Source organism: Nyctibius grandis, chromosome 1 (assembly GCF_013368605.1).
Source record: "Nyctibius grandis isolate bNycGra1 chromosome 1, bNycGra1.pri, whole genome shotgun sequence".
Classification (NCBI taxonomy): domain Eukaryota; kingdom Metazoa; phylum Chordata; class Aves; order Nyctibiiformes; family Nyctibiidae; genus Nyctibius; species Nyctibius grandis.
In genome coordinates, this window is record NC_090658.1 from 110,684,393 (window position 1) to 110,699,595 (window position 15,203).

At 37.7% G+C, this 15,203-nt stretch overlaps 1 protein-coding gene across 1 annotated transcript; it reads right to left on the bottom strand.

The window, feature by feature from the left end:
- Positions 1-8,883: 8,883 nt before the first annotated feature.
- Positions 8,884-14,027, bottom strand: TMEM18 (transmembrane protein 18). The gene is made up of 5 exons (XM_068409597.1): positions 13,965-14,027; positions 13,576-13,696; positions 10,742-10,796; positions 9,587-9,680; positions 8,884-9,490 (listed from the first exon to the last, which is right to left on the bottom strand). The coding sequence occupies exons 1-5, from the start codon at positions 14,010-14,012 to the stop codon at positions 9,401-9,403; spliced, it is 408 nt and encodes a 135-aa protein (XP_068265698.1). The 5' UTR covers positions 14,013-14,027; the 3' UTR covers positions 8,884-9,400.
- Positions 14,028-15,203: the final 1,176 nt, after the last annotated feature.

Sequence of the window (15,203 nt, forward strand, 5' to 3'; positions counted from 1 at the left end):
TAACTCTCAGCACTGACCTATTTATCAAGTGTTCGTTTGCTATTTCTGAAAGAGGGTTTTCATTCTCGTGTTCTGATGGGTTTAGAAGAGTTGCCAGCTTACATGAGCAACGTAATTTTGGTCCCTCTCACACGAGCCCTTGTGGAGGATCTTTATGCACAGGAATGTGTCTGTTTCTTCCCAGAGAACGCTGGCAGGTTGTAAGGAATGTTTCTTTTTACTTAATTGTCCATTTCTCTTTTCCCTCAGATAACTGTCTTCTCCTTTCCTTGTCCCAGGTGCAGAAATGTCCAGCTGCTCTCCTGTTTCCTCCACTTGCCACAAAACTTCCATTTCATCATGTGATTTTTTTTTGTGCAGTTTTTCCTCTGCTTATTATTTGCCTTGATTTTCTTACCTTTTCCTTCAAAATATTAGCTTTAAAAAAACCTACATCAAAGAAAAGCATATCTGACTTCAATGCTTCGTTTCACCCAAATTTGTTTCTGTGCACACCTCACTTCCAGTGCCATTCCAGCCCCCTTCCCCTTTACTGCACACAGGGGATCCTAAGGGAACCATCTGTGAAGTTGCAACTGTCCTTCAAGGTCTCTTATGTCTCAGTTAGTGTGGTAGCCCTCACTTTGTCCTTTAAAATAGCATCATCTTCTAGACGTAGACAGTCGATACATTACCACACCTGTGCTCTTTCTTCTCTTTTGCATCAAACACTTCTTATTTGTGATTCTAGCCCTTTGCTAGAGCCACTGTTACTCTTAAGCTGTTTTCATGCCTCTAGAAAGGAGCTGAGTCACACCTGAATCCCCTGGAAGAAAAGGGGGGACTCTTACACTTCTTCCCCTGTAAGAGATTTGTTGTTTGGAAACAGCATCCTGCCCAAACCTCTTTTAAGCATATTAGCTTGTTAAAGAGAAAAAGCTGCACTGCAATGCTGTAATTTACACACAGACACTCTGGATGCACAGTGAAGCATTTGGAAAAATCATGAAAAATTATTAAGTCATGATTTAATCATTTTACCTCTGGACCAGTCCTCATCCTTTTGAAATTTGGGAACTGAGAATCTTGTCACATTTATGATACTAATTCAGGTAAATCTATACATAACAGCTTTGTAGACATTCTACTTCATCTCACAATTCTAAATCTACGTCACCAGACCTTTTAACCAGCTTGGAAGGTTCTGCACACAGTTAAAACCATGTAAACAGAGTTAATATAAGGCCTAAATTAAATTACAGTAGATGTCAGAATATGTTAAGATGTCAAATTAGCCTGTTTCCCAGTACTGCATAGCAATGGAGCCCTCTAAGGGTTACAAAGCAAACTGATCACTTTCTAGCTAAGACATAATACTGCCAATTATGTATTTAATTGAAGCAATTATGTATATTCTCCACTGTATCTTTTTTTTTTGATGAGTTAATACAGCTATAGTGTATCACACTTAACTGGGTTAAATTTAAATGAGATGACCACTCTGTGATAAGTAAGTTAATGATATAGAATGAGAATGGCTGTTGCCAACTAGAATTGAATTAATATGTGTCTACCCAATGGGCATACACACAACAACATCAGAAGGGTTTGGTGTTGTTTAACTGAGTATAATATTCTGACTGGTAGTATTTTATCCCATAATTTGCTAGGTAAAATAAAAAAAAAAAAAAAGAAATGCAATCAATATTAACTTTAATGCAATTAGTATACTTTCAGCATTTTCATTCAACATTTTGTATGAAGCCTCAGCCAGACTTTTAAAAGAGGGTAGTTTATATTTGGGAGGACAAGGTCTCAATCTTTTAGTTGAAAGGATTTTTGGTGACATTTTTGAGCTATTGCAGTCTGGAACTTGCCAATATTGATACGCAGTAACATGCACAAGAATTAAATAAGTAGTCTGTTGAAAAAATGTGACAATCATATCTAATTTTTTCTGTAATTTTAGCTTACTTGGCATTTATTTTATATTTCTTGATCATGATACAACCATGACAAGTTGTCTTTAAGAGTATTAATTTTAGTATTCATTTTACAAATACATTGATATGACTTGCAGTTTATACTACAGAAAAAAACTGAAAGACTCCAATGTATTTCACTCCACTTAAAGTGTCAAAATTATGATTTCAGAGTCTTTTTGGATGATTACTCTTGCTTCCTCTTCTCTGACGCAGATGTATGAATCAGTCTCTCCAGTATATTTCATTCAAATATAAAACTTGCCAAACTTTTTACAAACTTAATACAAGTTAGTGGTTGAGGGAACCATACCTTACCTATAAACTATGTGTTCTGTACATTTTCAAATTCTTTTTTTTAAGTATCAAACAGTTACTGACAAATCAGTTTCTGAATAAGATCTATTTAATAATATTTTGGAATATTTTTACTTCTATTTCAAAGAGAATTACGTGGAAATGATATATCATTACAATTGTCATTGTTGGCTCACACAGAAATCCAGTCTATGCATGTTAAATTTGTTCTTCCTGCAAGAGACAAGCAGAAAACTTGGATAACACACACTATTTACTAATTAATTTCAACCTTTGATGGTATAAATCAATAAAACAATTTGCTTGAAAGAAATCGGTCTCATGAGCTTTTTTTATAAATTAGTTCTTCTTAATCAGAGAGATGTTGTGTCCTGCTTTTTGATAATTACTGTAGAATGATTAGTCTCATTTAGGACTTAGGGCCACTGAAACAAGAAAATAGATAAAACTGAACTGTTTTATTTGTGTTGACTCTGTGATTTCAAAGAAAAAAGAGACTGTAATTACTTACAAAAGGTCTCACTATCAATTAACCTACAGAACCAACATCTTTAAGTAAAGCCATTAAATCTATTTCTAATCCCATTTTACAACACTGCTGTGGAACAAATGTATTTAAACAACCAAAAAACTTACAGCTCCCTGGATTATGCTAGAAAATACTTTTCCATGAAGGGCTGAAGACTTCCATATTATTTATTTGGTATATCAGCTTCCTGATTTTTGTGATGCTTTTGCTTGAGTACAAACCTTACAAATCACATGCTCTCCAGGGTGGCTACAGAAAGCTGATTACTCTCACTAATCCCTAAATCAAGGTGAATAGTATGGTATCACAGGCATGACTCTTACACTTATGGACCTAAAATGATTCATGTCTTGTACATCCTACTATATATTACTTCAAGATATATTACTAATGAGCTCTTGGGTAGATCATTACTGCAGACTGCAAAGGAATAGCACTCTTCTACCTTTGTTCATGTATTTATCCCAGTTCTAGAGCATGATTACTTAAATGACTTGAAGAATTTCTAAAAGCTTGTTTCTACCATATTAAAACCCTTCCAAGCTTAGTGTTTCTTTAAGATCAAGGTGTATCAGTCCTAATTACATGAAAAAGTTCACATCCTGCCCCGCTCGTTGAAACTACCTAGGTGTATTTATAACTCAACCCTAAGACTGAGAGATAAGTATGATTTCAGTGAAGGATTCTAGCCTACATACCTCTTTATCCAGCTGAACTTCATTCTGCCTCCCCTCAGGTCACTGTGCAAGCCCTTTTTATCAGGTTTTTGCTGGATCAGAAGGGAGGAAAGGTATACAAGATTGTATTTCTTTGATTCAGGGCTGGATTAACAAGCGTGTTATAAATGACACTTGGAACCTGTCCATTTTAAGAAATGTGCCTTGTTTCAATCAGTTCTGCTGAATGCCTTGCTAATTACTCTAACATTTTCAGATGAAAGAGGCAACACATTTGATCCTGGCATTGGTTTCAACTGGTTCTAACTCTGGACAGTGCCAAAGAAAACAGGACCATGATTTCAGTGGGACCACTTAAAGTCAGTGCTTGTAGCAGTGTAACATATTACCAGTTACAGCTCTTTTCCTGGCTTCGTTATGCCTGTGAAACTGTATGAGAAAGGTTCCTACAGTTCATATTTATATCAAACAATAAACACAAATATAGGAATTGTAGAGGCCTTTCTTTTGAGTCTTCTGAGATATTTCCTATTCAGTACAACATGGTTCCAGTTTTGCAGCAAAACAGTGACATAAGTATGGCCACAATTTGAAGGAACTAGTCAGAAGACAGATTAAAAAACAGAGGCCCATAAAGCACATTGGTTTTGAGTTATGAGGCTGGCATTTCACAAGCATGCTGGGTTAGAATTGCCTAATCTTTTCAGAGTCGTTAAGTGTAGGTGCATGCATGTAAATCACAGGAAGGGGACTGAAGTCAATTCAAACTGGAAGTCTATATTCTCAAAGTGGTGGAGGGTGGAAATAGAGATCAGATGAATTCCAAGGATAAACAAAACAACAGGCTCAAAACCTGGTACACAAAGAGGAACATCAAGCTGAGAACTCTGCATCTTCAACTTCTCAAACTAAGTCATAAAGCCTCTGAATGTTGCCAAGTACCATTTGCCAGATTGTGGAGAAAGTCTGAAGTGACTTCTGATACTCCAAGAACCTCAATCACGACTCTAAGGGACTGCCAGCTAGGTAACATAGTAAAGACAGACTTGGTTACGATGGATTATGCAAGCGTACGTCACAAAGAAATAGAAGACATGCATAAGCTCTGTCAGTTTATGAATCAGACTGCTTCAGTAAGCTTTCCCGCATACTGTTCACACAATGTGTTTTATTTTTTGTTGCTACACTTCTTTTTAATTGGTTGACGACAGGATCCTCCATATGAAATGCAAGTAGGAGCAAAAGTGGTATTTATTTCCTTGCTGCATTAGGAAGCTTTAAAACACAAAATACCCCCACAGTCCTGACTCTGGAAGCATATATCATCACTGCCCCAAGAAGTGCTTTTTAATGTAAAAAGCAAGAGCGTCAATAACATTTTTAAGTGACTGGAGATGTATCTTGGAGCTCAGATAACAATTTATACTTACAGAGGCTACAGTCCAGGCCTTCCTGGTCATTCCAAAATGTTGCAGAAAGTATTTATGAAGCTATGGTGAACAGTTCCACAGAACCGGCTCAAGAGGAAAGCTTTGAGTCAGCCTTTGCATGTGACACAGTGACACCCAGTGGCGAGTTCGGGTAACTGTGCCAGCTCTTCCCCTGATGCACCGCAACACACCAGTCCTTGTGTTTTGTTGAAGCACATTAAAATATTTAAAACATGTTTAAAAATATTAAAAACATCTAAGTAGACAAATATACACAATGGGTGAGCTTCCTAAACAGAGAAACATACTTTGATATATTAATTATAAAAATGGTGTGTTCATCTACATTAAAAAATTCCATTTTGTTTCTAATTTTTAATCAAGCTTACAATAAAAGTAAGCAAAAACGTTTAGCTGTATTTAAAGAAATAGAACATTCCCTACATTACAGCTGTATTGTTTTCTATCTTGTTCACACAAAGAATCACTGCTCCTTTTCTTGACATTCCCAGTTACTATAAAAAACAGAGTTCAAGATTTGAGCTTATGATTCTCAAAATCCACAAAGCAATTCTCCATAGACTCTTCCTCCATTTAGGATTCATAGCCACAGGAGATCACCATCTAACATAGCTTTTCTTGAGTAGATCCCTCGAGACTCAGCTGATGAAAAGCAGTAAGACTGTCCTTCAAAGTTCTTTATTTAGAATACACACAAGGGTGCAGGAGACCTCAATTTACTGCCCTTCCATGCCTTTGGGAGATAGGTGTGTGTTATGGGAGATGGGCATATCCAAAACACCTATCTACTAAGCTAGCAAATATTCCTGAGGAATAGACATTCAAGTTCCTTATTGGATATGTTCTATTTTGTCTAGAATAATGATATTCACTGGACCACAAAGCTGAAAATACACTCCAAGCTAAGGATATGGTATTCCAGTGAATGTGGAAAAAGAGAAAATTCTAGGTTCTCATTCTTGGAAACTCATCTCAGTTATTACTTTTCCATAGGGAACAAGGCCAACTTCAAACGCCATGAAATCTGCCAACTAAATTCTGCTAATCTGTCTTTTCACAGATTTATATGCAACAAGACTACTTTCTACTATGGTAAAGTTGCCAGGTTAATATTACTTTCTCCCTTTTAATGTTTTTCCACACTGGCTGACACCATGTGCTGTTGTGGAAAGACACGTTAAGGAAGGCTGAAGATTTGAGTCTGCAAGATACACAGAATCAGTAACAAATCACCTCTGTCTTGCCTTACTTTCCAAAGGATCCAACTGAGCAGCCACCAGCTTTTCTGTACGCATGTTCCAAACTGAAATAAACAGGCTCTTTTGCAAGCAACCTAAATTCAGGTCTCCCAATTAAAAGCAAAGGTATTCCACCAGCCTTAAACATTTGGCTCTTATTTACTTATACACACAGAATTCTAAATAGGCAAAACAGTCTCTACATTCATGATGTAATTATTTTGGTTTGTCAGCAAGTAGGCCCTTACATTATGTTATTGCACTATCCCGTCATAAATCCAGTCACATAATGAAGAAAAGCCACGCTTCACTTAATTCTGACGGTTTCTCTTACGGTTAGACATCCACTTTTTTTTTTTTTTTAAACTTACCTCTTAAACTTAAGTGTTTCTTAGGCAGGGTTAGCTAGAGGACAACTCAGATAAAAGTTTGAGTATTTCTCAAATGTAGAAAATGGGACTATTTTTCTGACAAACACATATATGGAAACCACATTTTTGTGTTTGTGAACATTTATCTTATATAACTGTTAAATTTATTTATTATAGTTTCAGTAGTGAGGGAAGTTTTAAAACGACCAAACTTACAATTTTGAAGTGTAGATTTTGAGATGTTCGTCCTTCAAAAAATTATTAATTTTGGAATTTGGAGCTGTGTGTACTTTCACTCAGCAATACTTTCAGAAGACAAAAAAAACCCCATTGCATTGATACTTTCTAAACCAAGTATTATCCACCTCCTAGCTACCACATTATATCAGTAGTATCAGAAATCAACAGCTAACATACAGCTCAAATGGATTTTTACTTGCTAATTAAAAATAAAAGTGCCTGCCACTCACACTCTATTGTTCTTTGCTCTTCAACTTTGTCAGAGGGCTGTAATGCCCTGGGATCTTATATTAAAGGGCAAAATTACTCTGGTGATGCAACACAAAATGAAATACTGCCTGAAAGGTCTACTACACTAAGAGGAAAAGGAAAGATAATTTAAGCAAGCACAAGATTTTTTTATTTCACTTGGGATCCCCAAAGGCAGAGTGAATTTCTCTAATAAATCTTGTGCCAAGTAAGAATTAACACAAAATTGAGGAGTACAAAAAAAGTAATTTCTGTTATCTTGCCTATGTTATGCTAGAAAGGACAGTTCTAATTGTGGTATCTCACCAGTTCCACATACCTACAGAAGAGGGAATTTTCATTTTTTCCAATCTCACACACAAGAAAAAAAGACAAAATACAGAACTATTTGGGGAAAGTTTGCCTTGGATGTACTAAATAAGGTACATTGTTTTCCATTGCAAGAGACTTGCTGCTTAGCTGCTCTGAACCACCTCATTTACTGTGAACGAAATTCATATATATTGTGAAGCCAAGGGCTGTGGATAATGGGTGGTATCTCAGTATGACAAGGTACTACCGCTTTAAGTGTGTGATACTAAAACAATTGTGCATTTATATTGTTGCAGAACAGTTCACAAGAGGAAAGTCAGGAGCACAACATTTGTGTGGTCATGCTTAGGGCAGTGTATGAGAAATTGCATACCTCTCCCCATCAAATCATAAGAGGAAAGCTGAACTTTTCTAAACCAGCCTGGGAGGACCACATCTGTCTATATAAAATCAAAAAAAGGTCTGTTTCTTGGTCCTGAAGACAGGTGCCACAGCCTATCTTGCAGACATTTGGATAGATTCTATTAACTCCTTCAAAACAGGGACTGTTCCCAAAGGCATATGCTATCTACCAGACCACTAAAGATGTCTGCATGGAGAAGTGACAGCTGACACTGCCCAACATTGAATCAAGAGTCACAACAGAATGGACAATTATGGGACAAAAATAGCAAGCCTGCATCTACTTAGTTTGCCAATAGAAAGTAGCCTAGCTGTCTGTAATTCTTGATAGAGCAACAAGCAAGGAGAGCCATGGCAAAGGTAAAGAAAAGGATCCCAGACTAACATGGCACTGCCCTTCCACAATGCTGTGAAGCCCTCCACAAACAATTTAACTCTCTCCCTAACTGGGAGATTCACAAACTGTGTATGCATATGCATATGCTTATCTCCCTCAGGTTCACATTCCCACTGTTATGAAGACTATTCAAGTATTTAAAATTAATTTCACAAATACATGCAAGCTTAAAAACTTACTAGTGTTCTGCATTTTTGTACCCAACTATTCTTCACGTTAGTCTAAGTTCAATTTTGTAGATCATCTTTCCTATGTCTTAAATGACATCTATTTTAGACAGAAGTTTAGGTCTCCACACAAAGGTTTAACTGCTTCCAGATACAACTTTTACTAAATATGTATGGGCAGTCTTCCATTCTATTCATCCCTGCCCCCCAAATTTCCTTAATCCAATAAAAACAGGTTACTCTGAGCAAAACTGAATTCTTCATGTTTACCAGAGTCAATTTTTCACTCAGTTATTTATTAAAAAAGTATAAAAAACAGGAACAAAATTGCATAGAACATTATAAAGTTTCTCCCCTTCCTTTTCGTTCTACAAATAAGCAAAAACTATCAAACTTCCATCCAGTTTTAAGATTTTTATCTAGCAGCATTAAAATCATGAAATGTAAACTGAAAAAATGCAGAGATGATTTTGAATTACTTACACAAACGAAGTACAAGATTTTACCAAACTGGGAATTTTTATGAGAAAAAAGAAAGAAAAAATCCAATTAAAAATTAATTCAAATTAACTCGATTTAAGATACAGTGGATAATTTTATTTATAAAATGCTACTGGCACACAATACACACAGAAAGCATGAAACTTGATTCATAAACAAGTGAAATACTTCATAGAAGCATGGATTCCTGAGGTATTCTGAATACAATCCCTCATTTACTGGAATTCACAACACTGCTCCAATTGGCTTAAGCAGCAGAAGACTGGATACTTGATAAACACACAGTTGACACATGGTTAAAAGTTACATAGGCAAATGGAAACAGACTGGAAGATTGTGTCTCACCAATACGAACAGGCTTGGTCATGGTCTTTACAAAGACCTGTAAAGACTGGGTTTCCCAGTTTCACAGCCAGTTCAAATGTATTATAGATACCTGCTTTCAGCTCACTGTCCATAGCCACCAGTTGCAAAGTCCTCTTGACATCAGACACAAAAACATTGCTGATTCTCGATAAACATACAGAAGGACTGATTATCCGGACAAGTATTATCACAATTAAAAAAAAAAGTAGTGTTAGGCACTTTCACTTAATTTTCTCTTTTTCTGCTTTCATTCTCTGCTGTAGTGTCTTCAGTTCAGTCATTACATTCAAAGTTCTGTAAACCCAGGTGACCTGAAAAGTAAGTAAATTATAAAATTTAACTCATCCATACACATTTACTTATCTATTTAATGAAAGAAGCATCCATATAAATGAACACATACATACCACAATTATAACAGTATTCACCAGCAGTGGTGCTGAAAATACTAGTGAAATAAACATTCCTCTTGAATCAAAGTATTGGTATTTAGAAAACAGCCTGAAAGAAATAAAATCAAAAAAAAAAAAGGAGGAAGCTTTACTCCGTGTAGTTCACATAATATTACACTTTCACAGTAGCTATTCAACATGGACACCATACAGATTATGCTGCTTCTTGGGATCCTCAGGCATAGGCCAGCATTCTACTGAGTCAGAACAAAGAGACAGTCAATATCTCATCAGTTATGAGTATTTATTACAAAACCAGTCTTTCTGCTCAAAACCTAAATAAAACAACCATAGATAAAGTAACTTACTAATGTGACTACATTAGTACATATTTTTGTGCATCAGAAATCAGGCTTATCCTCAAGTGTCTGAAATTACTTTCTTAGGTATTTTTGTTACTCATATTAAAAAAGATAACAAAAATAATAAATGTAGCAAAGCTGTAATTTAGGCCACGTATGCCTGAAGTTGAACGTAAAAGACTTACAATTAGATGCCTGCATAAAGTAGTAGGGAAAGGTTAGTTCAGTGCTTATGAAAATAAGCCATCAGTTTAATTCTGGTACACAGACTTCGTAAAACAAGCAAATTTTAATATTTTTTATGCATATAAATAAGTACATAAAATAGTAGTGATATTTTTGAGAAGCAGTGCTTAACTTCACCTTATTAAACATGAGTAGCTACCAAAGAAAACCCAACAAAAAAATGACCACCAAAGCTCATACCCTCTTCCCCTTAATCATCCCACTCTTCTCTTAGTTCTCCGACTAGTTAATTTACAAGAATCCACATAAACACAGATTTTAAGCAGTTCTCTGACTAGTTAATTTACAACCATCCACATAAACACAGATTTTAAGCAGTACAATAAACACATGCTATTAAAAATTACCTTTTCTTATAAGCTAAGTGAAAACTATGTTGTATCGTATGGTTTTGTTCAAAAGTTTTATATCAATCAATGCAACAGACCCTCTGCCATCACATTCTACTGATGAGGCATGAGTGACTCCCTTTAAATTAATGTTTTCTGTGAATGATATGAAAAAAAGAACATTTTTAGAAGCACATTCATTTAAACATAATAATGAAAGTGAAAACATTTACCTCCAATTCATGGCTGCTAATTCATTTATATATTCAGCGCAGTACACTAAGCCCACTGTACAACAGAAAAAAAATATTAGATTCAATATTTCTTTAAAAATAAACTGCCATCAGTTCTGCCATGTATACTAAAGATATATACTTACCAGACATTGGAATTCCTTGATCCTCAGAAGATTAAACTACACATATAGTATTTAATTGCACAAAACTAATTCTGAATTAAATGTCCCATATAGTTACTAAGAAGTATTAAGTGACCACAAAACATACCCACCATACTACAAACAAACTCCTGTTCATTTGAGCTTATAGGAAGAGCTCAGCATACAAATGAATTAAAAAATAAAATAAAAAAAAGCCGTATCTTTTCCACAGTCTTCTTGGTGACTGCTTCTAGGTTATGTCTGTAAAAAGACATGCCAGCAGTCCCCAAAACTAGTATGGAATTAAGTTATCATTTTAGAAGCTCTAATGTCACACTGCTATATCTAGCATTACTATCTGAAGTTAGGGTACTAATTATATATAAGCATTTTTGTAAAATACAAACTTTGTTTGAGTAGGTGTATAGGAGAGTAGTCAGCTGCAGTCAGGTGAAAATCAGCATATTCTTAATCAACAATTACATGCAATATGAAGCCATCAAGACAGTAAGAAAATCCAGTGCAATCACATTTTTAACAGAAAAGCAATACAACTACAAAACTTTGTTTGTCCTCATTTCATTTTTCACAAGAAACAAAGCAAAAAACCAGATTCAGTGACTAAAGATGACCTGCACAAGGCAATTAAATAACTCGTTTGGCGATACGAAGGAGTGCCATGACAATACAATATGCTACACTGTTTTGCCATCATCTGGATTATGTCTGCTTGGCACTGCACAGTGTAAACATACCTATAGCTCTCAGCTGCCAAAGCAAACCACTGTGATAGTTTCATGATTTCCTCAGTTATTTCTGACTGTCTACAATACAAAGTTATTCATATTGCAGACATATCAAAAGTGGTTCAGTTTTTCAAGTACAAACAAAGCTTAGACTCAATATGGATATTTTCATGCACTCATCTTATTAACAGCAAGTTTACATCACATCTGGGTTAAAAAGCCAGCAATGATCAGTTCCACTGCGTTTCCAATGCAGTCAGACCTTGGCCATGCAAACTAGTGTTAGTAACAGCTGGAATACTTCAGATAGAGAGTCTAAAGGAAACAGCATGTCACTGGAAATTCAGAATGTCTAATATTAAATTTAAAAAAGAAAAGCCTATATTCTCATAGGGAACTTTCAGGCCTAATGTGTCATAAACAAGGCATTGTTATTTTGCCCTCTGTAGACCATTTTAAACTCTCCAATTACAAGTGGATGTCTGGAAATTACTAAGGTTTCTAGATTCCTTTTTGGGGCTACTTAATCCTATTGAAACCTTAGCTTTAGCTGACTTAAGTATTTGCAGTTTTGAAGAAGCTATAATTCCTCTCCCAACTTGACTAGTTCACTAAATGATATTTTAAAAAGTCAACATAGTTTTCAAGTAGCTTTTTGCCTGCAAATCTCTTTCAATTGCTCATTCTTCCTGCAATCACGACAGACAGAACTGATGTACTGTGTAAAAAAGCCCAACTCATCACAAAATCCACCCACGGCCAGAACCAAGGCACTGCTCATAATACATGGTTCTAACCCAAATCCATGCCATCTTAATTAAATACTCTCTGCCAAACTACTAGATCTTCAGCCTGTCAGCCATAAAGACACAGCTTTGTGTAGGCAAGGCCACTGTGGATTCTCATGCTGAAGTCTGATGATAAACCCTGAGATAACACAAGCTGGTACTGCAATGTACTGAACCAGTCTTGCTGTTCCTCATGACATTATTACAGCTGTCAGCAGGACATACGGTAAATCTGCTCCAGAAATGAATCCAGCTGAAAGCTGACCATATTCACTGAACTGCAGCATTAGAATAAGGCAGAGCAGAAAGCAAGTGCTAGCTCTCAGCCCATTTCTTTTCTGCTTCTCCAGCACAGCAACGATTTCTTAGGAATCACTGTGATACACACAGCATTTACCATGCAGAAACCTTACTTATCCCTTACTAAGGCCAGAGTTTTAAGTTACTACTTCATACAGTCTTGGAAACTAAATAAATACATATTTTGTCTTCATTTAGCCTGCACCCGGGGCTAAACAATAGCAGTTTTTCTCTCACCCGATGTCCCTTCCCCAAATGAGGAAGGGAATTGGGAAAAGGAGGGAGATTTGTATGTTGAAGTTAAACAGGTTTTCATGAAATGAAGAAATCAATATAAATGACAACACAAAACAGACAAAAGTATACTTATCCACAGATCACTGGCAAGTTGCTCCAGGAATCACAATGATGGAGAAGAAAGGAAAGCAGAAAGACACCCCCCCCTTCCCAGCAAACCCTCTCTTTTATAGTGAGCTTGATGTCAATGCTATAGAATACACCTGTGGGCCAGCCAGGGTCAGCTGCCCTGGATTTAACTGCTGAGGGCCTTGATCACCATGGCTGGCCACAAACTGAAACAAAATCCCAATGAAACCAGGACATATTTATAGGTCATACCAGCTTCTATAGTAGTTTATCATGTATAGACACGTGTATTACTACAAGAGAAACACTAATTTTCATGCACTTTATCGGTTGCAAAGTATAAAACCGCATGCTGTGCAAGTACATGAAGAAAACGGTTATCACTAAGAGACCAAAAGAAGCTACTTGACAGTACTAGCAGCTTAAACAACGCACATGCCCTTTGTCACCCGAATGTCAGTTCACGGAAGCACGGACACACGACTCACCCATGCAGAGGAAGTGCCCTATCTGCACCCGGTAGTGCTGGAAAGAGACGCACGTCAGGAGGAAGCAGAGGACGTGGAAAACTACCAGCCCCACCAGCCACGGCTCGGACCAGTCCGTCTTCTACAGACAACATGAAAGAAGATTAGGCTACTGCAGAAGGAGTGTCACCAGGCAACAAGAGCGAGCAGCTTTCCTTCTCCCGCACTGAAACAACAACTGATTTCAGTCACGGACCGCGCTCACCAGCTGGGGAAGGAGCGAGCACCCCAGCGCAGGTTTCCCGCACCGTCTCCCCCTCCCCCCGGAGGAGGGCGGGCACACACGGCGATCAGTGCCTCCTCCTCTCTCCCCAAGCCAGCAGCCAGCCCGGCCCCAGCTCCCTCCTTACCGCCAGGATGGCGGACAACCCCGGCGGACTCCTCAGCGGCTGCTCCATGGCGGCGGGGCAGGGAACCGGCGGGCGCCAAAATCTCGCGAGAAGCCGCCCAACGCGTTAGGCGGCTTCTCGCGAGATTTCGGCGCCCGCCGGTTCCCTGCCCCGCGGCGGTAGCCTCAGTGGGTTGGGCAGGAGGGAGAGCTTTGCCCCTCTGTGTAGAGCAATGGAGGTGAAGGCGGCCGTTTCTCTCTCACGGGTGGTGCTTCCAGTGACACCCTTTTCCCCTCAGACAGGGAAAGGATGGTGGCTGGTCCCCTGTTTGAGAGGACAAGCAAAGGTGGCTCTCCACACCCCAGCGGCTGCCTCTACTGGGAGCAGCGCCAAGTCACAACCATCCCTCCTGGTTCTGTGACTGAAACTCTGTTCCTCAAAAATAACTCTGCCTTTTCAGAAAAGGGGCAAGAAGCTCTAGTTATGTTTTTAGCATTTGATACTGAAGTTAGGAAGGTAATGGGAGAGTATTTTTTGTTGCGATCTGCTCAGTGGAGTCAGTCAAGGCGTTCAGGGCGCTTTGGATCGGTGGCCCGGCATCGGTGTTGGCTTTTTGGTCTTCTCTCCGCAACACTCAGTGTCCGGCCTCAGCTGCTTGAGGGATGGAAGTGCAGGAAAAAGGGAGTTTTAAGCCCAGCTGGAAATTTATGACAAAAAAAACCCAGTTGACCACTCCACGCAGGAACTTAAGTCAAGTAAAAAATATTTTTTTTTTTCCAGATGAAAAAAACCCCACATTAATGAATTACTGTACAATGGAAAGTGAATAAGACATTTAAAAGTTCAAACCTCTCATTTATAACTCCTTTCACTAAATGCATGTCAATCTGGAAGAACTGACCACTTAAAGCCCTGTCACACTTCAACAGAGATTTCAAGCTCAGATTCATCAACTAAGCCAGGAGACTTAATGAATCTTAACAGGATTAGATTTGTCAAGCAAACCGTACTGTCATATTATAGCTCCACATTCTGCTTTCATGACATTGTTTTTTCTGAGCCTTTGGCTTTTTTTCAAAATATTTGGAAGTGCATGTCTAAGTAAATATTACAAATACTTTTTCCATTTAGTTTAACATATAGTCAATACAGACCATCACTGTGAACTACTCTAGTTTTACTGTCACACTTCTGCAATTTAGTGTGAGATACCTGAAACTGAGGATGTGCTTCTCTGTTTTGCTTTAGATTTTTGGTAGT